This window comes from Amblyraja radiata, chromosome 20 (genome assembly GCF_010909765.2).
Source record: "Amblyraja radiata isolate CabotCenter1 chromosome 20, sAmbRad1.1.pri, whole genome shotgun sequence".
In the NCBI taxonomy this organism is placed as follows: Eukaryota; Metazoa; Chordata; class Chondrichthyes; order Rajiformes; family Rajidae; genus Amblyraja; species Amblyraja radiata.
In genome coordinates this window covers 29,297,156-29,321,852 of record NC_045975.1, presented here as the reverse complement: position 1 = coordinate 29,321,852, position 24,697 = coordinate 29,297,156, and the positions used below count along the sequence as shown (strand labels likewise).

The 24,697-nt window shown below is 41.4% G+C and overlaps 2 protein-coding genes across 2 annotated transcripts in view; one reads left to right on the top strand and one right to left on the bottom strand.

Annotated features, from left to right (window-relative positions):
- The window catches only part of ighmbp2 (immunoglobulin mu DNA binding protein 2), a 49,518-nt gene extending 32,467 nt beyond the window's left edge, over nt 1-17,051 (bottom strand). The window contains exons 1-7 of the mRNA XM_033039172.1: nt 17,005-17,051; nt 11,340-11,418; nt 9,118-9,287; nt 7,402-7,597; nt 6,874-6,974; nt 5,254-5,417; nt 38-238 (exon numbers count right to left, since the gene is read on the bottom strand). Coding sequence (XP_032895063.1) covers nt 38-238; nt 5,254-5,417; nt 6,874-6,974; nt 7,402-7,597; nt 9,118-9,287; nt 11,340-11,410 — 903 coding nt within the window. The 5' untranslated portion in view covers nt 11,411-11,418; nt 17,005-17,051. The remainder of the gene's footprint in view (nt 1-37; nt 239-5,253; nt 5,418-6,873; nt 6,975-7,401; nt 7,598-9,117; nt 9,288-11,339; nt 11,419-17,004) is intronic.
- mrpl21 (mitochondrial ribosomal protein L21) lies at nt 17,051-23,321 on the top strand. Its single transcript, XM_033039173.1, has 7 exons — nt 17,051-17,164; nt 18,456-18,516; nt 19,903-19,988; nt 20,208-20,371; nt 21,099-21,151; nt 21,592-21,695; nt 23,066-23,321. Exons 1-7 carry the CDS (start codon nt 17,095-17,097, stop codon nt 23,128-23,130), a joined length of 603 nt encoding a protein of 200 aa, XP_032895064.1. The 5' UTR covers nt 17,051-17,094; the 3' UTR covers nt 23,131-23,321.
- Nucleotides 23,322-24,697: the final 1,376 nt, after the last annotated feature.

The window sequence follows — 24,697 nt, the reverse complement described above, 5'->3', positions numbered from 1 at the left end:
AAGGGTTTACTGTGCAACCTGGGTGCAGGATACTTACAAAAGCCTGATCAATGTCCTTTCTGATCTCCAAAACTATTTGGGTGTTATCTCCATGTGCCAACACTGCATCCAGAGAGTGGCGATGTATAGACTCAAGCAGTCGTGCAGGGTGACCTAAACGCAGGACCTGTGCTTCAATTTGTGCCAGACGCTCTACAAGGTTGTCAACAGCAACATTAGAGGGAGCGCAGCAAAGTACCTTGGGGAATAAAAAGAAAACTTTCTAAGGAAACATAATGTCTAGATAGGAAACGGACTGATGAAGCAAGATGAATCAGGATATACACAAATACTTTAAAAAAAGTTGAACCAAGGTTAAGGTTCCCATGCTGTTGCCATGCCAAGACCCAGAAAACAATGTTCTACACTCCCAGCAAATACAGGTAGTTCTGCTATTACGCATGCTACCATAATGCTGACATCACGTGAAACTATTCAACACCTGTCCCTTTACCTCCCTCCTCGACTCCATCCGAGGACCCCGACAGTCTTTTCAGGTGAGGCAGAGGTTCACTTGCACCTCCTCCAACCTCATCTGCTGTATCCGCTGTTCCAGGTGTCAACCCTGAATATCGGCGAGACTAAGCACAGACTAACTCGGCTATCGTTTTGCTGAACACCTCCGCTCAGTCCGCCTTAACCTACCTGATCTCCCGGTTGCTCAGCACTTTAACTCCCCCTCCCATTCCCAATCTGACCTTTCTGTCCTGAGCCTCCTCCATTGTCAGAATGAGGCCCAGCGCAAATTGGAGGAACAGCACCTCATATTTCGCTTGGGTAGCTTACACCCCAGCAGTATGAACATTGACTTCTTTAACTTCAAATCGCCCTTGCTTCCCTCTCTCTCCGTCCCCTCCGCCTTCCCAGTTCTCCCACCAGTCTCCGACTACATTCTATCTTTGTCCCACCCATTCACCTGACAACAGTCTGAAGAAGGGTCTCGACCCGAAATGTCACCCATTCGTTCTCTCCAGAGATGCTGCCTGTCCTGCTGAGTTACTCCAGCATTTTGTGTTTACCTGTCAGTTTCACAGCAGGTGACCATTGAAATTAACAAACATTTGCTTCTATTGCTATTTCTGCCATGATACTCCATTAAAAAATAACATAGAGTCTTTAATATTTTTAGCTTGCAGTAACTAAAAATAAAATTTTGGCTATTAAGAAGACATTTGCTTTTCAAATTTCAGCGAGAAAAATAACTTAATTAACTCTCTAGTCCTATCTGCCTTTTGTCTTTGACATATTGTGCCTTTATAACACGATTTTCTATAACGCGTGGTTTCAACTATCCCGTTATGGCCGAACTATATGCATTGAGTGCGGTACTACTGCAGGGATGCATCCAGGGATGCATATCCAGCTGCTTTCAAGATTGAGAGTAATGCCTAAAAAGTTCTACTTGTTTTTCTTCTACATTGTCCTTAAATATCTTGTGCGATTTTCCCGTCAATCAGAAAGTGGGATAAAAATACCAGACTCTTCAGAGTCTGAACAAGGATTCCGACCGAAACGACACCTACTCCTTTTCTCCAGAGATGCTGCTTGACCTGCTGAGGTACTCCAGCATTCTGTGTCCGTCTTTGTATGAACCAGCAGAAGACAGTTCCCTCAACTCATCCTGCAGTTATGACTCTCTCTTGTACATACGTTCACTCAGGAAGGTGAATAAACATAACATCCACTGCTAACCTCATTACGTCTGGTTTAAAATGCCAAAAGACAGCTCCATTAAATGTCATTAATTTTCCCAAACAACCTCCTCCAATCTGGGAGATGGACAAATGAGAACCCTCACTGCTAACTTGTATCCCATATACAGAATCTTCTATGTCTAAGATGTACAAAATGAGCCAAGTTTCAGAGGACTTTTAAAATTAATACAATTGTTTGCACAATGTTACAACTCTATTTGCTCTTTTTCAGCTGCTGTGGATAGTCACTCTGTTAAAATGCCCTCACATTTTCATCTGATCATCATCTTCAGCACCCAGAAACTTGCAGGAATCAACAGCTGCCAGCAATTGAAATTATTAAAATTACAATTAATTACCATTAAACAAGTTACTTTTGTGAATTGATTTTGCATTAAGATTATTGCAGGGCTACTAGGACTATTAAGTAAATTTGACAATTTTTTTCTCAGACACATGCAGTTAAATGTAGAAATCCAGAGGTTGTGGCCTCAGTACCTTGCACTGCCACAGGTTGTGCTGTAACAAGCAATGGAATCAAGTGAGTTGCTTCTTTTATTCACCACAGAAGCCAAAGTATGGACAATAAATTCAGATGAAGTTTTAATAAGATGGTGCTCTCTTTAATTGCTGTTAAGTAACCTCTTCAAAAATTACTTTTACAAGAGTTCCATTTGTTCAGAATTTAATGAGCTCGAAGACATTTAGTGAAGATAGACACAAAAAGCTGGAGTAACTCAGCGGGTCAGAGAGCACCTCTGGGGGAAAAGTATAGGTGACGTTTCGGGATGAGACCCTTTTTCCTCCTAGATGGAGACAGAGTCATAGAGCACAGAAACAGGCACTTTGGACCTACTCACCTGTGCAGACCAAGATGACCCATCCAAGCTAGTCCCATTTGCCCAGACCTGGCCCTAAGCCACATAAATGTTTGCTATCCACTAACCTGGCCAAATGGCTATTAAATATTATTGTGCCTGCCTCAACTATTTCACGTGGTAGCTCGTTCCACACCCACCACCCTCGGAGCAATAAATTGTCCCCTCAGATTCCTAGTAAATATTTCCCCTCTCATCTTACACCTCCGCCCTCTAGTTCTTGATTCCCCTAGCCTAGGAAAGTGTGCAATCATTCTATCAATTCTCCTTATGATTTTATACATCCCTAGAAGATCACCTCTCAGCCTCCTGTGCTCCAAGAAGTGAAATCCCAGCCTGCCCAGCCTTTCCCTATAGGTCAGGGTCTCATGTCTGGGCAATATTCTCGTAAATCTTCTTGGTACTTCCAGCTTAATGGTATCTTTTCTATAGCAATGTGACCAGAAATGGACACAGCTCTCCAAATGCTGAACTATAACACCCCGTACAATGGTAAACTCACATTCCAGATTCTATAGGTAGACACAAAATGCTGGAGTAACTCAGCGGGTGGCGCGGCATCTATGGAGAGAAGGAATTGGTGCCGTTTCGGGTAGAGACCCTTCTTCAGACTTCCCAGTTTCTATAGTCTGATGAAGGATCCTGACCTGAAATGTCACTAATCCATGTTCTCTAGGGATGCTACCTGACCTACTGAGTTATTTCAGCACCTTGTTTTTTTTTCTATACTCAATTCCCTGACTGATGAAAGTCATCATGCTTTCTTCACCATCCTACCGCTCTGTGACACCATATTCTGGTGTTCGTCCTCCTGAACTACAACGTAGGGTCCTACCCATCCACAGTGAAGTTCCTGACCTGGTTTGACGTGAAAACGCAACACGTCACACACATCAAAATTAAGAACCAATTGCGATTCCTCGGCCCATTTGCCTAACTGATCAAGATCCTGCTGTCATTCTTAATTACCATTTTCACTGTCTATGACACCACATATTTTAAGATCATCAGCAAATTTATTCATATTGATGTTTTCACATTATCAACCAAATTGTTGACATAGATGATAAATGGCAATGGGCCCAACACCAATCCAAGACACACCACTAGTCACAGATCTCTAGTCCGAAGATCTACCTTCAACCATCACCTGTTACTTACCATTGAGCCAACACTGCATCCAGTTAGCAAGTTCTCCCTGCATCCAATGCAATCTAATGTTCCGAAGAAGCCTACCATGCCGAACTTTATCAAAGGCCTTACTGAAGTCCATTTAGTTCACATCTATGGCACTAACCTCATCAACCTTCTTGGTTATTTCTTCAGAAAAACATAATCCCCGCCCACTCATACTCAATGGCTGACAGATATTATGTCCTGCCTAAAGCTCGAGAAAATCAGGTACTCACTTCAACATTCAAATGGAAGGTTTCAGAAAGCGTGGGGGCCTTTTTTAAATGCATTCCAGACTTTATAAATGCTTGATCATCAAGCACAGTTTAACAGCTTAACAGTCTACCCATTCATATATCATGGATTATTGTTGTGACAGGCTGATATTTGCCTATGCTCACTGGCAGTGACTGGGGAGGGATTATTTTTGGTATCTCATTTTTCTTTTATTGGTGTTGTCTTGTTATATGTTAGCATAAGTTGTTTTTTATTTATTCTTTTCGTACACTCTGTCTGTAACAAATAAACAACTTTGCACTTTGTTATGTCCTGAAAACTAAATTAAAAAGATTTTAATTTAAAAAAGAAAAACATAATCAAATTCATAAGACATACTCTTCCATGCACAAAATGATGCTGAGAATCCCTAATCAACTCTTGCCTTTCCAAATACATGGATAGATTATCCCTCAGAATCCAATCTAGTAACTTTGCTCCCAGAGATGTTAGGCTTACAGGTCTATAGTTCGCTTCTTGCAGCCTTGCAACCTTTTCCTTGCAGCCCTTATTAAAAACGGGCATAGAATTAGCCATCCTCCAGTCTTCCGGCACCTCACCTATGTCTAATGATGTACCTCAGCCAGAGCTCTTCCAATTTCTTCTGTAGTTTTCTAAATATAAATTAAAATTGGAGTATTTTTTGCCTTCTTAGACTTTTTTTTTTTTAATCTCTCGCTCACATATTCCCATAATTCTTCTCAACCTTTACTTTGCTCTCCGTAAACTAGTGCTTTTCAGTCATTGGATATGCCATGCAGAGGATGCTTTGGATCAGATATTTAGTTAGACTTAGGTCTTAGGGCTGAGGGAATCAAGGGATATGGGGAAAAAGCCAGAACGGGGTAATGATTTTGGATGACCAGCCATGATCATATTGAATCATGTATTGGCTCCAAGGGCCGAATGGCCTACTCCTGCACCTATTTTCTATGTTTCTATATAACGATGGCGAATTGCTGTTCGGATGCTTACAAAGCCCATTCTGTGCAGGGTAGAAGTTTACCAAAGATCACAAAAGTGGCACCATTGTCTTGCATGTTGGAACCAAGGCCTTTCATCATCTTCTGATCACGTTCCGATTTCTTGATAACTAAAACCAGTCCTGTGATGAATGAAGCACAGATGCACTCCTCGCTCGTGAATTAGTCAAGTAAAATATTCCAAGTACATCTCATGTAAAATATTATCACCTTCAAGCCTTGTTTCACAGCTTGCAGAATTATTTCTACAACTGTGGTTGTCTTCCCAGTGCCAGGAGGGCCATGGATAATTGCCACTTCCTTCTGCAACAGTGCAAAAGTTACAGCTTCTTTTTGAGAGTCATCTAGACGAGGATTGTACAACTCCTGGATGTCTAAAGAAAAACAGCAAAGAAGACTTCTTATCAAAAGAGTTTAATTCACGCACATACGGCAGTTTAGCAACATGGTAAATGTGACTATAATAAGTGCATTGTTCTGAAAGTTTTTCACATATTTATCTGCAAGTAATATAAAATTCAACGATAAAGTGAATTCCTAATTCTAATTTACCTAGCCACCTTTCTGAGTTCAATGCTGAACAGAAGTGGAATATATATATTTTCTTCCAGCTTTAAATATTGTGTCTACTTTTGTTTTAAGTGTGTGGAATCAAAGTGAACATTCGCTTTATAGGAAAGGACATTGAAAGTCAAAAGATTTGCTGATGCTTAAATATGAAGTAAAAACAGGAAATGTTGGAAATGATGAGCAAATCAGGTAGCATCTGCCCAGGTAGACAGGTCTGGCTGTGGCCTCCTGCACTGTTACAACAAGGATTAAGCACAAACGAACACCAAATCTTCCATTTGGGCATGTTGAAACTTTTGGTCTCCATTATGAATTCCCCAATTTAAGCCAATAAGTTCTTCCTTTCAGGCTGTATCAGAACTTGGCATTTCCATCAAGTAATCCGTATGTGATTTTGGCTCAGTTTTTCACTCTCTATCAGTATAGCCTGGTCTGCTGTAAATGTCCCATAGCCCTACCATTGGCAAAATATAACACAAAGCATAGTATGTTTCTAATTGCTGAATTAATCATTTTGTCCCACCCGATCAGAGACATTTGTTTTGTTCTCATACCCCAACCTTCTCTGCTGCAGAAAATTAATACCTTTGCTCCTTTCCGGTTCACTCTGTATCTTCCCCCTTTTTCCCCCTAGGGCAACACGGTGACACAAAGGGAGTTGCTGCCTTACAGCACCAGAGACCTGGTTGCAATCCTGACTACGGGTGCTGTCTGTACGGAGTCTGTACTTCCTCCCTGTGACCATGTGGGTTTTCTTAGGGTGCTCCAGTTTCCTCCCACAATCCAAAGATGTGCAGGTTTATAGGTAAATCGGCTTCGGTAAAATTGTCCCTGGTGAGGAACCTAGTGTTAGTGTATGGTATAGTACACTATAGGCTGGTCGGTATAGTCTTGGTGGGCCGAAGGGCCTGTTTCCGCACCATATGTCAAAAGTCAAGTCTTTGCTCTATCTATTTTACTTGAGTTTGATGATTGTATTTATGTATAGTGTTAACTGATCTGATTGGATAGCCTGCAAAACAAAGCTTTTCACTTTAACTTGTTACACGTTACAATAATAAACCTCAACCCATGAAGGGTCTTGGACCTGAAATGTTAACCCCGTTTCTTTTTCTACAGATGCTGCCTGACCTCCTGAGTGTTTCCAATACTTTCTGTTTTTCTATCTTTTTTGAGTTTTTAATGTACCTGCATTGTAAAAGTTGAATTTTCAATATTATCACGACAATGAAGATAAAATATTTAAGAAATTGATCTTACTTTGACTTGCTGATGGAGAGCCTGGCTCGGAAGCACCAAACAAGACATCTATGAGATTAGAGGCTGGTCCAGCATGATTTTGGTTTAAGGCTTTTAAAGCACTAGAAAGAAAATATTTTTTTTAATGCAGAGAAGCTTCGATGGAATAGAATTTTCTAAACATGAGTCTAAACCTCAAAAAATTATTTAAAATCAGTTGCCAAAACGTTACAGGGTTCTGTGAAAAATATGTTATATTTCAAGAGATAGAAAACACAAACATTAAGGTACTTTTCAACCTTGTTCCCAGAAGCAGAGTAGAGGTCTGAATTATCAAGTGATGGATGTAAATAATAATGCAGTGATATTCTGCTATCCACACGTTTTAAATGTAGTATAACAGAAATAAGAAGAAGTTCAAATGTAGTAATATCTGGCTGATATATTCTACTGATGCATATAACAAGAAACTACATTCACTTCTTAAAAATACCAAACATGCACCAGTTAAAGGTTAACACGGTTTAAGGTACAAAATATAATGTTTACTTTTTCATTCTCTTATAGGTGACGTCATTAGCCAATTTCAAAAGTTTATAGGAAGAATCACCATCAAAGTTTAGTTGATCACTGGATTCATCAAAGGCTACGGTAATTGATTTTTGGGTGATGCGTGTGACAACACCGGATGCAAGTTGGTCCAATGGAGTGGAGCCTTGGTTGTCATATAGACCCACAATGTCCCCTGAACAAAGGAAAGATAACATTTAATGCAAATGCCCACTCACAAAACATTCCAGTTTCAGCCAAATGAAGCTTTGTACCACCAGGCAGTGTTGTATTCCCTACTACAATTAGAAAAAACATTGCTGCAAAAATAAATAATAGGATCGTTTCAATTTATGATAGTTTCTTGATTAGTAAGGGTGTCAGGGGCTATGTGGAAAAGCCATGTGAATGGGGTTGAGAGGGAAAGATAGATTAGCCATGATTGAATGGCGGTGTAAACTTGATGGCCTGAATGGCCTAATTCTGCTCCTAGGTCTCATGAACCTAAATTTGTTCCATGTTCAACAATGCCTGCTTCAGAAAGAATGCAGATCCTTGAAATCACATCTCAATGCACTTTCTAAGCCTTTATTCAGGAGGCTGATTTTAAGGGAAGAAGGATACATTTATATTCCACTGAACATCTCATCTCTGCCTGACAGGTAGCTGAATAGAAACCAGACATCTGGCATTGGGACATGGAAGGGCAAAACAAAATCTGTGGGAACCGCATGCATCCCCTGTGAATTCTGCAGTTTAATCAATCAAAACAAAGAAAGTCGTCTTACAAAGATTGTAAATTAATATGGTTGGGAATAGAAACCAACAACCGTGCAACACCAAACTACTTAATCAGTCAGAGAAAGCATCTGGAAAGTTTATATCCATCATAAAGTCAATGCAGGCCCATTATTAGTTTTGTGCCACAGGGAGTAGTGCTGCAATCTTTACTGCTTGTTATGTATATTAACGATTTGGATATGAATGTAGAAAGTATAATGGTAAGTTTAAAGAAGATATGAAAGTTGGTGGTATCATTGATAGTGACAAGGATTGCTATGGGCTGCAAGTTGATATTGAACACTTGGTAAAATGGGCAGTGCAATGAGATGAAAGGCATGTATAAGGTGAGGCACTTTAGGAGGCCTAATAAAGAAAGGTTATACAAATGAATGATAAGGTCATGGGAAGTATGGAGAAACAAAGGAACCTCGCTATACATCTTCAAGGGTCCTGAAGCTGACAGCACAGTTAGATAAGGTGGCGAAGAAGACATATGGGGAACCGGGGCATAGAATATTAGTGAAGAGTGACTATGGCATAACATTACAATTCATTGAGGAGCAAGAAACCACTGATGATGGTTTACATAAAAAAACGCAATGAGCTGTAGTAACTCAGGCAGGTCAGGCAGCATTCTGGAGCATTTCGGTCCAAAACAGCCTCGATCCATGTTCTCCAGAGATGAGATGTTGTCTGACCCACTGAGTTAATCCAGTACTTTGTTTCTTTTATTACAAATTATTGGTTAGCCCATATCTAGATGATCTGATTGGATATGGTGGATCAAAGAGCCTGTTTCTGTGCCTTACAATTATTTCTTCACGTATGAGGTTTTTTCTGAGAAGAGTTGAATGCGACAGCAATCAGACACTGCAGTATATTTTTGATGCAATTTATGTGACAGCATTAAGGAAGAACTCAACATGAACACACCAGGACCAAAGTTATTGCTGGGCAATGTTGCGCTGGCTTCATACTTTCTCGGTTCTAAGCTGACAAGTAAGCGTCCATACAGTCCAGTTCTCTGGCTTGCCACCTGAAGCTTCACCAGACATACTCCTCGTTGCTGGAGTTTTTTCACAGAGACATTTTCCTGCCATTCCCTGAAATAACCAAACAAAAATAACAGTATAAAATAGTCAAAAAGAACTTGCATTTATACAGCACTCCTGACTTGGGGGGGGAAATCTCAATGTGCTTCACATCAGAATTCAGATCAATCTTGACAGCAAAACATGCAATTAAAATAGACAGGTTTGGTGGAGGAGAGACAGGCAGTGGAGAGAAATGGGGAAGAAATTCCTAAGCTTTGAGCCTTGTCTGCTGAAGATACAGTCACTAATGATGGGGTGACTCAAAGAATCAGGGATGCACAAGAGGGCAGAATTGTAGGAAAAACAATTTCAAGAAGTTGCAGAGCTAAAAAAAGTTGCAGAGATAGGATAAGGTGAAGAAGTTACAGAAGTATTTGAAAACAAGACTATTAATTTAATATGTGAGGCACTGCTACACCTGGCACCAATTTAGATCAACAAATCAAGTATGATGAGTAACAGGATTGACACAAAGAGCTGGAGTAACTCTGCAGGTCAAGCAGCATCTCTGGAAGACATGGATAGGTGATGTTTCAGGTCAGGACCCTTCTTCAGACAGAATATAGTAAGGGGGAGAAAGCTGCAAGAGAGGTGGGGGCAGGACAAGTGGATACTGGTGCAGGAGGGGAGGATTGATTGGTGGAGGGTGAACAAAGGCGAGAGAGGAAAATAAGGCAAAAGGCTGTGAGATAGGGAGAGAAGAGAAAAGAAATGTGAAGTCAAGGAAGGAATTTAAGTGGAAGGGACGGAGAATGCCAAAGGGAGTGGGAGAAATGGGTATGCATCCAGGTGGGGCATAGGGAAGAGAGGGGAGGAAAGGGGGGACTTGTTAGGGGGTTAAATGATTAAAAGGGGGTTGAAAGGGGGTTAATTAATTAAAATTGGAGAATTCAATGCTCTTACTGTTGGCCATGTAAGCTATCTAAATGGAATATGGGGTGCTGTTCCTGCAGTTTGAGTGTGGCCTCACACTGGAAGTGGAGGAGGTCCCCAGGAAGAAAGGTCGGTATGGGAATGGGAAGAAGACTTAAAATGGTTTGCAACCGGGATATGCAGCAGTCCTTGATGGCCCAAGTACAAGTATTTGGCGAAATGGTCACCTAGTCTACACTTAATTTCACCTATGTAAAGAAGGTCATATTGGGAGCACCCAACGCAGTAGATCAGGTTAGAGAGGGTGCATATGAATCTCTGTCTCACCTGGAAGGGCTGTTGGGGTCCCTGGATTAATGTGAGAGAGGAGGTGCAGAAACTGGCGTTATGTCTCTTGCGGTTTCAGGGGAAGTACCTGAAGTTAGGATAAGGGCAGAGGATGTGTGGATAAACTTCAGTCTGAAGAAGGGTCTTAACCCAAAATGCCACCTATCCATTTGTTATGAGTTTCTCCACAGATCACATAACTTTGTGCAAAGAATGAGCTCAATTCTAAATCGGCTTTCAACCATTAAAGTTGGAATCATTTTCCCAATCAGCAGGGACCAAGTTCCGCGTGTATATGCATAGCCTTTTGTTAGCACACACCTTTAATATGTTGTATACTTTCTTCCTTTTGCATATACACCTACATTTTAAGACTGCTGGAAGTTATTGGATCTGTTCCTTGGTGACACTCCACCAAATGGTAGAACTGAAAACGACCACAGTAATCTAATCAGCTTTGTTCAACATACATTTACTGACTGAAATCTCCTGGTGGATTGCTTAAAAGCATGAGCTTTCCAAGTGACAGATCATCAATATTTATTATATCCATCAAGCTGTGTATCAGTACAGTTGGCATTTAAAAATCTTCTACAAAAAACAGATGTCAGAGCCAGAATCAATATCTGGTCTTCTATCAATAAGCTCATGAATATTCAACATTGCAAGTTGATTTGAATCAGAAATCTCTCATTTGGAGTCGAGTTTTCATTCCTGTAGCAATCAGGTGAAAGGTATCAGAAAACTAAACTGTTGGTCATAAATTATAAATTTATTGAGGAAACAATGAATAGAGATGTGGAGCTGAATACCATAAGCTCATGAAACTTAAAGATAAAAGGGAGTTTTGAGAAAGTATACCTGGTTTCTTCAATTTCAGCTGTCCTTTCTTCTTGTAGTAACTCTAAATTTTGAGACACAAAGACCTCCATTGTTGAATCTATAAAAGAAGCAAATAAAAAAAACAAATTACCTTTAAGGCTTACATTACCTTTAAGGCTTCACCACACTTCTGTGTAGAGAAGCAATGAGCCATAATTCCAGGGGGTGGCATTTATAGAGCATCATTAATGTAAAAGGACAATTTCTTAAAGCACTTTATAAATGGTAACAATATAGGGATTGCACATGCAAGAGATGACGAGATAAGAACTCAATTGAGGAAGGGATGCACAAAAAGTCAATGAGTACCAATTAAAGGTGTGGGTGTACAAAGAATAAGGAGGTGGCAGAGTTGTTGCTAGTATATCCAAAAGTGCAGATCATTGTGAAGAAGATTCCCCTGGTAAGTGTGAATAAAAGGTGTTCAATGGATGTTCTGCACACTGACTCCATTAGGTATTGAGCAGATAGCAGGTGGAGAACACCAAATGTGCACAGCAACCCAACCCCACAGGTTTACCCTGTCCCAGGGACATACATTGGTTTATGAGGGATACTTGGCTCCAAAGGGTTAGATAATAGAAGTCTACATTAGTGAGGGGGCATTTCTTCCGGTGCATATCCCTTCCACAATTCCCAGAGAAACAGCAAGCTACGGTCACTACAAGTCTATAAGCCTAAGAGTTATAACTCCACAAACATTTAGATAGGTACATGGATAGACTAGACACAAAAAGCTGGAGTAACTCAGCGGGTCAGACAGCATCTCTGGAGAAAGGAATAGGTGACTTTTTGGATCAAGACCTTTCTTCAGGCAGTCTGATGAAGTGTCTCGACCCAAAACGCCATAAATTCCTTTTCTCCAGAAATGCTGTCTGACCCGCTGAGTTACTTCAGCTTTTTATGTCGATCTTCTATTTAAACCAGCATCTGCAGTTCCTTCCTACACATGGATGGCATAGGTTTAGAAGGACATGGGCCAAATGAAGGCAGTTGGGACCAGTGTAGATTGGACATGTTTGTTGGTGTGGGCAAGTTGGGCTGATGGACCTGTTTCCACGCTGTATGACTCATAGTTCCATTCCCTGTATGCAGATCCACGTGCCTATCCAAAAGCCTCTTAAATGCCACTATTGTATCTGCCTCCTCCACCATCACCCAGCACTCTCTGTATTAAAAATCTGCCTCACACATCTTCACATTTCTTCACTGAAAATACAGGCAGCTGGCAATTAAGGATAGATTGATGAATTTCCCTTTTTACCCTTACAGTAAATTGACTCTTCCACTACTTTTTGTTGAGTGTTAACTTTGATATACACACCCTGATTTCAGGTGTGCCCAGCGTGTTCCTTTTGTACCAGCTGTTCAGTGGCCTAACCTTCAGTACTTAAAGGATACTGACTCACTCAAAAGTCCTTCCAAGGAAGCAACCAGATTTCCCACCTTCCCGTAGGTCGTGTGTTACATAGGGTATCAGCTGGCAGAGGCAGTATAATGAAAGCGTATAAATGAGGCTTAAAGTCAAACTTAGTGCCGATATGCCAAAGCCGCTTTGTGGCATGGTTGTTTGGCCAATATTTCTAGCATTTTAGAAATGCACCCCCATCTTCTCCCATCTCCTTAACACCAGGGTACTCCTTTACCACCACCACCAACCAATTATTATATGACCATACTTTCTGTCAATTGGGAGCAGCAAGTATCTAGGTGTCCATATTTACCAATATGGCTCAATGTCGCAATATGGCAACTTCCATATTGGACAAAGGGCACGGTTAAAGATACAGTTAATGGATGAATTTGAAGGTGTGTTTAAGAACATAAACAGAATCAGGAGCAGGTCAATGAGCCCCACCAGCCTGCCCTGTCCTTCAGTCAATCTCAGCTGACCTAATTCTAGTAAAAGCACCCGTTTCCTGCTCTCTCTCTATATTCCCCTGCATTTCCTTAGTTTAAAATATTTGTCAACGTCAGTGACTCCACCTTTATAGTTCTAAGGCGTAGACATTTCCAGAGTTATAATCCTGAGAAAAAAAATGTCAATCACAATCTCAAACAGGCAACTCTTTGTTCCATGATAGACACAAAATGCTGGAGTAACTCAGCGGGACAAGAAGCATCTCTGGAGAGAAGGAATGGGTGATGTTTTGGGTTGGGACCCTTCTTCAGACCCGAAACATCTCGACCAGAAATGTCACCCATTCCTTCTCTCCAGAGATGCTGCTTATCCCGCTGAGTAACTCCAGCATTTTGTGTCTACCTTTGATTTAAACCAGCAACTGCAGTTCTTTCCTACACACTGTAATGCCCGTCTCACTTAGAAAACCTGAACGGAATCCTCTGGAGACTTTGTGCCCCATCCAAGGTTTCCGTGCGGTTCCCGGAGGTTTTTGTCAGTCTCCCTACCTGCTTCCACTACCTGCAACCTCCGGCAACCACCTGCAACCACCGGGAACCGCACGGAAACCTTGGGTGGGGCGCAAAGTCTCCAGAGGTTTCCGTTCAGGTTTCCTAAGTGGGACAGGGGCATTACTCTTTGGTCTAAATGGTAGTTTAGACCTCTTTGGTGCTCACTAGAATTTAGAAGATTGATGGCAGATCTTATAGAAACTTACAAAATTCTTAAGGGGTTGGACAGGCTAGATGCAGGAAGATTGTTCCCGATGTTGGGGAAGTCCAGAACAAGGGGTCACAGTTTAAGGATAAGGGGGAAGTCTTTTAGGACCGAGATGAGAAAAACATTTTTCACAGAGAGTGGTGAATCTGTGGAATTCTCTGCCACAGAAGGTAGTTGAGGCCAGTTCATTGGCTATATTTAAGAGGGAGTTAGATGTGGCCCTTGTGGCAAAAGGGATCAGGGGATTTGGAGAGAAGGCTGGTACAGGATACTGAGTTGGATGATCAGCCATGATCATATTGAATGGCGGTGCAGGCTCGAAGGGCTGAATGGCCTACTCCTGCACCTATTTTCTATGTTTCTATATGTTTCTAAATCCAAGTACCCTACTTCAAGATGCTCTCACTAACCCAAACATCCTCTAAGAGCCCACTCTCTCAATCTGAAAGAATAATTCTTATGTAAATACTCTTGCCCTGTCCCACCATAGACATACCGACATGTACACACACAATAGATGCAAGCATCAGCAAAAACTTCACGTTGTCACCATTTCATGAGTTGCTTCTTATCGGGCATCTTGTAAAAATCTAAGCTGTAAACTTGTCGATTTTACATACATGAAAAAGTAACCTCATAATCATATTTCAAATTCATGCTCTCGTTTATTCATTCATTGCAGAGCTCAGAAGTTCTCATTTCACACAAATTTGTAAGAAATTGCTTAACAAAAACTGAAGGATCTTTTGGCTTTCTCAGTATTTTTTAAACAAAACTACCAGCATATGTACAGTCCAGTTTCATTTAGTTTAGAGATACAGCACAGAAACAGGCCCTTCAGCCCACCGAGTCCATGACGACCAGTGATCGCCCCAACAACTAGCACTATCCTACACACAAGGGACAATTTATATTTTACCAAAGCCAATTAACCTACAAACCTTTGGGGTGTGGGAGGAAACCAGAGCACCCAGAGAAAACCCGTGTTGGTTTTCTACAAATGCTGTTTGTCGTACATTATTTCAAGAGGTTTTTTTCCCAGGGAAGGACATGAAAATATACAACATGCACAGGAAATGAACTAATATCTATAACATAGAACTGTGCAGGAAAGAACTGCCGATACTGGTTTACATCGAAGATAGACACAAAATGCTGGAGTAACTCAGCAGGACAGGCAGCAACTCTGGAGAGAAGGAATGGGTGATGTTCCGAGTCGAGACCCTTCTTCAGACTATAACATAGAACTGTGTGGTGTTTGGCATGCTTGTCTTCATTTTTCAGGGTATTTAATATAGGAAATGGCACATACATGATGTTTAAGAAAGAACTGCAAATGCCGGAATAATCGACGGTGGACAAAAATGCTGGAGAAACAGCGGGTGAAGCAGCATCTCTGGAGCGAAGGAATAGGTGACGTTTCGGGTCAAGACCCTTCTTCAGACTGATGTTGGTAAGGTTACTTTTGGAATATGATACAATAGAACTTTATTTATCCCAGGAGGGAAATTAATCTGCCAACAGTCATAAAACACAAAATGCATGAAATAAAATGACGAGTGTTAAGGATTGGGGATGTGCAAAGTTTGGGCAGGGGAGTCAGTCTACCCCATGACAGAAGCAGTCTGTTGCTGAAGGTACTCCTCAGGTTCACCAGTGTGTCATGGAGGGGTTGAACTGTATTGTCCAAGATGCTCTGCAGTTTGAGGAGCATCCTCCCCTCCAAGACCACCTCCCATGAATCCAACTCCGCCCCCAGGACAGAGCCAGCCTTCTTGATGAGTTTGTTAATCCTATTTGCATCCGTGGCCTTCGCCCTGCTACCCCAGCACACGACAGAGAAGAAGATGGCACTGGCCACCACTGAGTGGTAGAACATCTGCTGCGTCTTACTGCAGACGTTGAAGGAGCAGAGCAATCTCAAAAAGTACAGCCGGCTCTGGGTGCACTCCAAGGTATTTGTACTCCCTGGTACTGAATACAGTTCTGGTCACCCGGAAAGCATCTGAAAGGTCTGAAGAATCCCCCCCCTCCCTCCTTCTTCCCAGCGTAAGGGAGTCAAAAACTAGAAAGTGTAGATTTAGACGTGATAGAGGCAAGTACAATTAGCACATTTAATGGGCATTGGACCGGCACACTGATAGGAAAGGTTTGGGGGGTATGGACCAGACGCAGGCAAGTGGGACTCACAAATTAGTCAGCATGGATAAATTGGGCAGAAGGGCTTGTGCAGCTCAACGTGCTGTATAGCTCTACGGCTCTGGGTGTTATATGGATGGGAAAGGAATGGAGGGTTATGGTCTGAGCGCAGGTATATGGGACTAGGGGAGTTTATGTGTTCGGCACGGACTAGAAGGGTCGAGATGGCCTGTTTCCGTGCTGTAATTGTTATATGGTTACATGGTTATATGGCTCTAAAACTATCACAGGTAGTTGCTCGGCACCTTTCACAACTGAAAGTACTTTCCAGCCACTGGAGTGGGTATTTTTCAAAATGAATTCACTGCTGTTGTTAAAGAATGTAACTGTTAATTTCTTCTTCCCTGATGAAGGTTCAGCAATAAAGTGGGGGAAACGTCACTCACTGCTCGCAGAATATCTCTGGGTGTCTTTAACATCCATCTGGCAGAAGATGAGATCTCGGTTTGGCATCTCAACCCGTTAGGCGGTATCGGGCCCTCTGTGATAGAGCAGTAAGCCCTCAGTGACAGGGTATCGGCCCCTCAGTGACAGGGTATCGGCCCCTCAGTGACAGGGTATCGGCCCCTCAGTGACAGGGTATCGGCCCCTCAGTGACAGGGTATCGGCCCCTCAGTGACAGGGTATCTATCGGCCTCTCAGTGAGAGAGCAGCCGCCCATCAGTGATAGAGCAGCGGCCGGGGTTAGTGCGGGGCTTGGACGCGCCGCCCTCACCCCCAGAGACCAAGGGGCGAGCACTGGGTGATATGATTGACTAAGGCGAGGGCACCATCACCCTGCACCCGGCAGATCTCGGTGCTTTACACATTAACATCCACACTTACCGCAGCGTCGCTGTCCGTCCCCTATCCCGCCCCCCTCGCCGGAGGGAGTTCCCGCACGGACCCGACCCGCGCCGCGCTTCCGCCGGGAAGATGGCGGCGAGAGGCTGCGTGAGGTTGCTCGGCAACTGGAGCTGGAACTGGTGTCGGGTCCGGGCCGCCGGTGAGCGGGCACTCTGCAGCGTGGGCTGGCTGTGGGCTGGAAGACCAGGGGGTGGAAGTGAGGGCTGGCTTGGCAGTTGGAGGGTCGGGAGGTGGATGGGTCAGAAGGAATAGGAGTAGAATTTGCCATTCAGGTCAGACGATGGAGATGTGGGCAAGGAGGGTTGGGACCAAAGATTATAGACCCTCTATAATCTTTGGTTGGGACGTAGTGATGGTGAGGCAAGCCTGAAGGAATTGTAGATCTGGAATCTTGAACAAAACACAATGTGTTGGGGTAACACATGTACTGTATACTGTAATGCATGTACTGTATACTGTATGTTGATGTGTTTTATGTTATGTTTGACGGGAATCAGCCTATTGTGTAACATCCTGTACTGAACATGAATTCCACCAGCTTGACTGTGTGGTCATTAAATAATCTGAATCTGAATCTGAACTCAGCGGGTCAGGCAACATCTCTGGAGGAAATAGATAGGTGGAATTGAATATGACGGAGAAGCGGGTGGGGAGGTGGTGGGTGAGGCAGGTGGGCAGGGAGGGTTCGAGTCAGTGAGTAACAAGTGTTGAGGTGGGTGTGGAGTGTCACAGAGGTGATGATGGAGAATGGTGGAATTGTTTTGGTGAAGGCTTGAACTTGTCAACTGAGAGATGATAGAGGTTTGAGGAGTGGGACGTTGCAGATGGAGCTGAGGGAGGAAACGGATGAATGAAGTGTGGTCTGTTGAAGTTTGGCTCAATTTTTGGTAACTTGTATAATTGTACCCTGTTTTTTTCTGTCTCTGCGCAGCTTAGACTATGTTCTTCCAAGTAATGAATTACCACACATTTATTTGTGTTGCATCTCATCTGCTAAATATGTTGAATACTGCACATTTATTACCATCGTCTTCTGATCTGTCCACACCTCAATATTGTCAACCACTTTATCCACCTCCTTCACACCCCAAAAATAAATACATCGAATCACCCATAAACTATCGTGTTCTTGAGCACAGTAGTCGAGCTGAGGCCTAATTTATATTTTATATTTTATATGAGGTCAGCATGATTAAATTCCCTTTGTACACTATAGCCCCAGAAAGCAAAATACTCCAGATGTGGCTGTAAACTGTATAATAGCTTGTTCTATGCACACAAAATATTTTAATGTGTGGAATTTTAGAAAATTTACTGAATATGACTTTGATCATGGAATAGGTGTGATTTATTTCAAAATTTATATAAATTGTTTATGTCCTGTTTTGATGTGAAATTTGTGACGTGTAACAAATAACATTGTTTTATAGTGTCATCACTGGCATTCACTGCAAGACATCAGAGTTCTCAAAATAATACAATTCAACCAAGGTAAATGGAGTTGACATAAAATTGTTAAATATGGTCAATATTTTTGCACTCGCTATCATAGGGAGTATTAGCAAGAGATATTATGCTTTTCACTTTATTTTTGTGTGGTAAGGCATGAATTAAAAAAAAGATGGTGGCCTAATAGTCATTGGGAAATTGTTGGCTGTCTACACGACAAAGTATTTTGCCAGTACACAAATCTGAGGAAAACGTAATATCAGTGATACAATTTCATCATTTCTTCAGATGTTTGTATAACTCAGAATTCTCCATTGATAACCTCCAAAGCATTACTTTCATAGTTCCTTGCATTTTTAAACCAACTGCAAACATCACATTTTAAATTTTCGGGAGATTTGATAGATTATTTGAGAAATTTGCTCAGCCTCCAGTATTGTGTTTGCTGTGGAGTTCAATTTATTTTTCCATTTTCTGGTTCCTGACATGCTAGGAGCCAACGGTTTACATTTAACCATTAACTTAATAACAAGGAAATATTTTCAGCTTGTAACACAAAACAATGGAGGATTTTCATTCACTGACAGTCTGAAGAAGGGTACTGTCCCGAAACAGCAACTGTCCATTCATTCCCCAGATGCTGACTGACCCACAGAGTTCCTATAATACTTTATGTTTTGCTTTTGAATTTGTGTTTTTTTTTTTTACATACTTACTGTCATCTTCAATGTTCCTGTCTCAGGTTGTGTAAGTACTAAGATTGATAACCTTATGTAAACACTTGCAGATATATGTCTGAGACAAAAGGCCACCATCAGTGATACAGTGCAGAAATAGGTAAACCACAGAGAACTCTATGGTCATGGTTGCCATGTTGCAGAGGTTCTAAGTATAGTCCTGTATTCTTTATCTTGGTTATTCAGTATCACATCAGAATATTTGTGACAGGACAACAGGAGTTAAATTGTAATTTAAATTGTAATTCAAGACATTCAGTCCCAATATTATCCACAAGAGAGAAGTGGGAAACATATTTTCATTTAGCACGTTCAAAAACCAGAGCTAATGACTGAACAGGTTTGAAATGTTCTGGCCTGGATGCAGAGTTGTTGCTGGGGTTGGGTGCACTTTGTTCCCAACAGAATTTTATTGGAGTCTCGGCTCCAATTTAAAAGTAACCCCTTTAAAAGAAAACATGCAGAATTGCATTATTTAAATGAGGAGCTCATTTACGAATTTTGAATGATTATCTGTGTGGATGTTACTGCACAATATTTGTAATTACAAAATTGCCTTGAATGTATTTGTTAAACTATAAACCATTTTTAAAAGGTTCAGTGTAATGCTCCAGTACATAACCAGAACTTTACGTGCGATTATAACGAAGAATGAGACTTGATATTATTTCATTTTAATCAAATCTGACAGAAAAGAAGCGGTAACATCATTATCAAAACCACCATGGCCTGAGATCAAATTGCCTGATCCTATAGAAGAGGCAAAACATCACCTAGGTAAGATTTTAAGTTATATATGTTGTCCTGTCCAGGCATCATCTCATTACATCAAATTTCTATGATTCTGTATTACAATCACCATTCCCGTAAAGCACTTGAGGCTTAAATATTGTATTGTCTGCCTCTGCTAGAGAAATACTAGATTATAACTTTGATATTTATTTCTATTGAATCCGATTCTGCTCATTGAGACAATTAGTTTTATTTTGTTTGCAGAGGTTGTACAGAATGTTAAGGAGTTGATCACTGCAGGAGCATACGGCAGACTGTTTGCAGTTGTACACTTTGCAAGTAGACAATGGAAAGTAACCAATGAAGACTTGATTCTGATAGAAAATCACATTGAAGCAGGCTGTGGAGACAGGATCAGACTAGAAAAGGTAAGGGGCAAAGAGTCATAATACATGGAAACAGGTATTTTGGCCAAATTCGTCTGTGCTGACCAAGATGCCCATCTATTCACATCCCATTTACCCATGTTTGAACCATATCCCTAGAAAGCTTTCCTATCCAAGTATCTGTCCAAATGCCCCTTATATAGTCATAGTCATACAGTATGGAAATGGGTCCTTCAGCCCACACTGACCAATATGCCCCATCTATACTAGTCCCACCTGCCCACGCTTGGCCCATAACCATCTAAATTATCCTATCCATGTACCAATCCAATTGTCTCTTAAGTCTTGTTATTGTACCTGTCTCAACCACTTGTAGCTTGTTCATATACATATCACCCTCTGTATGTAAATGTTGCCTCCCAGGTTTCTATTAAATCTTTCCCGCTCACCTTAACCTATGCCCTGTTTAGATTCCCCAACCCTGAGAAAAAGACCATGTACATTTATCTTGCCTTCGCTGCTCATGATTTTATACAACTTGGTAAGATCACCTCTCAGTCTCCAACGCTCCAAGGAATAAAGTCCTAGCCTGCCCAAGGTTGTGAGACAGTGAGTGCAATTATGGAAGTGAACTGTCTATCTGTTCAGCTTGAATGTTTCGTTATGTTGGATAGGAAGCTCTGATCTTAAACAATCCCCAACATGTCAGAAAGAAATGTATGATTAGAAATAGTGACATAGTCCTTGGTTTTCCTTATGCTTTATACAGGTTCTGTTGGTTGGTGGGGATGATTTCACTCTCATCGGAAGACCACTTCTTGGGTAAGGTTTAGTTTACAAATCAAAGGATTCTCTCGTAGTAAAATTAATCTTATTAAAGCTATCTAGACAAAATAACTTTTGAAATGCATCCAGCAGGAGCTGAGTTATCACATTAGCTTAAATATGACCATCTCACTTGCATTGACTTGAAATCACTTTCAGATTTTGTTATCAAGCCTGGCTGATGGAAGTTCCCCAAGCAAGCTTTCCTATTAAATGTTGAGTTGAGATTGTGCCAATTCCAAGTGCTCTAGGCTGCTAGTTCGCTTCTGTGTGCCTTGTAAGAAATCAATTTGTTGTCATCATAACAATACAACATATGATGTGACTTTGCAATGTTATTGAGAGCCAAAATGCAGTGTCTAATTTACAGCTTGTAAAGGCCTTGATGATATTTCCGTTAGTCGAAGGCACTTTAACAATGTAGGTTGTTGTTTCAGGCGAGACCTTGTACGAGTAGAGGCAACGGTCGTTGAGAAGACGGAATCATGGCCTAGAATACATTTCAGATTCAAACGGAGGAAGCGTTACCGTAGGAAAAATAGTAAGTTAGATTGCCGGTATTTTAATAATGTAAACTAGCAATTTGCTTATGTCCCGCTGAGTTACTCCAGCTTTTTGTGCTTATGTATTATAATTAGATTAGTGTTTTATCAAAACTTCTCAGCAGGTTGTGTGGCAAACATTAGTGTACTATTTAGATCTGCTGCTTGCGTCACTGCTGCATTCAAGAGTATGCAAACTCTGACGTTTGCACATAGGCCTTGACAAAGCCGTTTCTTATGGGCTTTATTTTGCATTTGTTAGAGTGTGGTAGTATATACATTGTAACCAGAACTTGGCATTAGCCTTGGTCCAAGTGTGGCCAAATCAATCTGTAATCTGTGTGAGAACACAGTTGCTGATTGTAAGATGATATTTGACCATCATTGAGCTTTAGTTAAACTGAAGCCAATCAATGAGAAATGCCGCTAGAGGAAGGTGATTTGAGGTTATTAGATATCAGTCATCCCAGCCTCAGTGAATAGCAGGTTGCAATGTCCTGAGGCGTAGGTCCAATAACCATTGCTTCTTAAAGGACCTCGTATTCATCATACGGTTGGAGAACGTGGATAGGCGACATTTCAAATTCAGACCCTTCTTCTGTCCTGACCCGAATGGTCACCTATCACGTTCTCCAGAGATGCTGCCTAACCCATAGAGTTACTCCAGCACTTTGTGTCCTTTTCGGTAAACCATCTTCTGCAGTTCCTTGTTTCTACATTGGAACTGGAGGTGTTGGCTGATGATTGCACAATGTTGTATTCCATTTGCAACTTCTCAGCACATGAACCAGTCCATGTCCATTATCCAGTGTTCCAGCATGGCATTTCCTAACTTCATATATAATCTATCTTAATAATAATAATATCAATTTATCTTCATGAGTATATTTATCTTTCCTCTTGAATTATGGTTACTTTTTTTTAGAACTATAATCCTAATATAACAATCATTTTCTGTAAATATAAATTGATTGGATTGAAAGACACAGCATGGAAACAGGCTCTTCAGCCCACCAAATCCATGCTGACCATCATTCACCACCTTCACAACAGTTCCATGTTATCCCACTTTCTCATCCACTCTCTATACACTAGAGGCAATCTACAGAGGTCAATTAATCTACAAACCCACACATATTTGCGAAATGGGAGGAAATCAGAGTACCGTGAGGAAAGCCACACGGACACAGGGAGAATGTGCAAATCCCACACAGACGGCACGCTAATTCAGGATCGAACCTGGGTTACCGCTGCTGTGAGACAGGTCTACCAGCTGCGCCACTGTGCCACCATTGACTTTTCTTCAACTTTTTACCTTCTGAGTTTGCGGTTTAATTTAAACATTATTTTCTTTGCTTCTTTTTTGTAGTAAATATTCAACCTCAGACGGTCCTCAGAATCAACACCATCGAAATTGCTCCAGCTCTGTCTTAGGAGTGCATGGCATTGGAGCAGGAGGGTTAAAATATGCCATCTTATGAATCCATAGATCCAAATACAGACAGCATTCCCAGGAACACGCAGTCATTCGTGGTTATGTCATATTTTTTATTGTATCCATTGGCGGTTGGTGCTTGAAGTCTTGCTGGATGTTATAATCTCCTAATAAAAGACGTGAAAATAAATATTTTTTTGAGATCTGAGATCTGATTCCACATCTCCTCTTGAAATGTTGTTAAGGTTTGGCCCAACAGGTGGGGGTGGGGGTCCGGGATCATATGTCACCGTGGCAATGAGTCTGGGACAGTAGGGCATAAAGCCAAGCGGACTCCATGAATAATTAAGAGCAACAAACAGTATGCTGGAGGAACATCTGTGCATGGAAAAGAATTTCAATGGGCCAAATAATTCTAATTGACAAGGCAGGATCCCCCAGCGTGGAAAGGAAGGAAAAAGCACAACTGACATGAACTCTTCCTTCCTTGAGTATGTCCCACCAGGTTGAAATGATTGGTTGCTGATCCAGAATTCAACATCTGCAGTCTATTGGATCTCCAATAATTGTTCTGTAGAACAAAACAGTTCACTTCGAGTCGTACAGAGTTGCCCCGTGACAGCAAGGATGTGGAGGCTTTGGAAAGGATGGTCGAGATTAGGGGCATTAGCCATAAGGAGAAGCTGAACAGACTTGGTCTGTTTTCTTTGGAACACGGAAGTTGAGGGGAGACCTGGTAGAGGTATCGACATTTCAAGAGTTTTGTTGTCAATGTCCCAAAACGGAACAATATAATCCTTACTTAAACATATGTAAATATAGTACTCTGTAAACACTGTCATAAACAACAAAAGGTTCAGTACATATAAAAACACAAACAATATAGTGCAAAGACAAAAACAATGTCTCCTGCATCTATGTAATTCTGAGCTTAGGTAGAGGTTGGAGTGTTCAATAGTCTGATGGTTGTTGCGTAGAAGTTGATTCTGAACCTGGACATTAGTTTTCAGGCTCCTATACCCGTCTTCCCGATGGCAGGAATTAAATGAGTTATATACTTTATATGTATGAGAGGCATAGATGGGGTAGACAGTCAGAACCTTTTCCCAGGTTGGAAATACTAGAGGGCTTTGACGTGAGAGGGGCAATGTTTAAAAGAGATGTGTAGTGCAACTTTACACAGATTGGTGAGTGCCTGGAATGCATTGCCAGGGTTGGTGGTTGGGGCAGATACAATAGTGGCATTTAATAGGCTTTTGGATTGCAACGTGGATATGGAGGAGTATGGATCATGTGCAGGCAAATAAAAGTAGGTCTTGGTATCATGTTGGCTACAGACAATATGGGCCAAAGGGCCTGTAACTGGTAAAGCAATTGGAAAATCCTACTCCATGGATAATAAAGAACATTAACTGGTAAAACAGAATCTGCCAATTTGTTATTTCACATACCTTATATTTCCAACGATTTCAGAGATGAAAAATTAATGCTGGATACTAAACAAGTTAAGCAGCATTGCTGGGAAGAAAAATAGTTAACATTTCAGGTTGCAAACACTTCAGCATT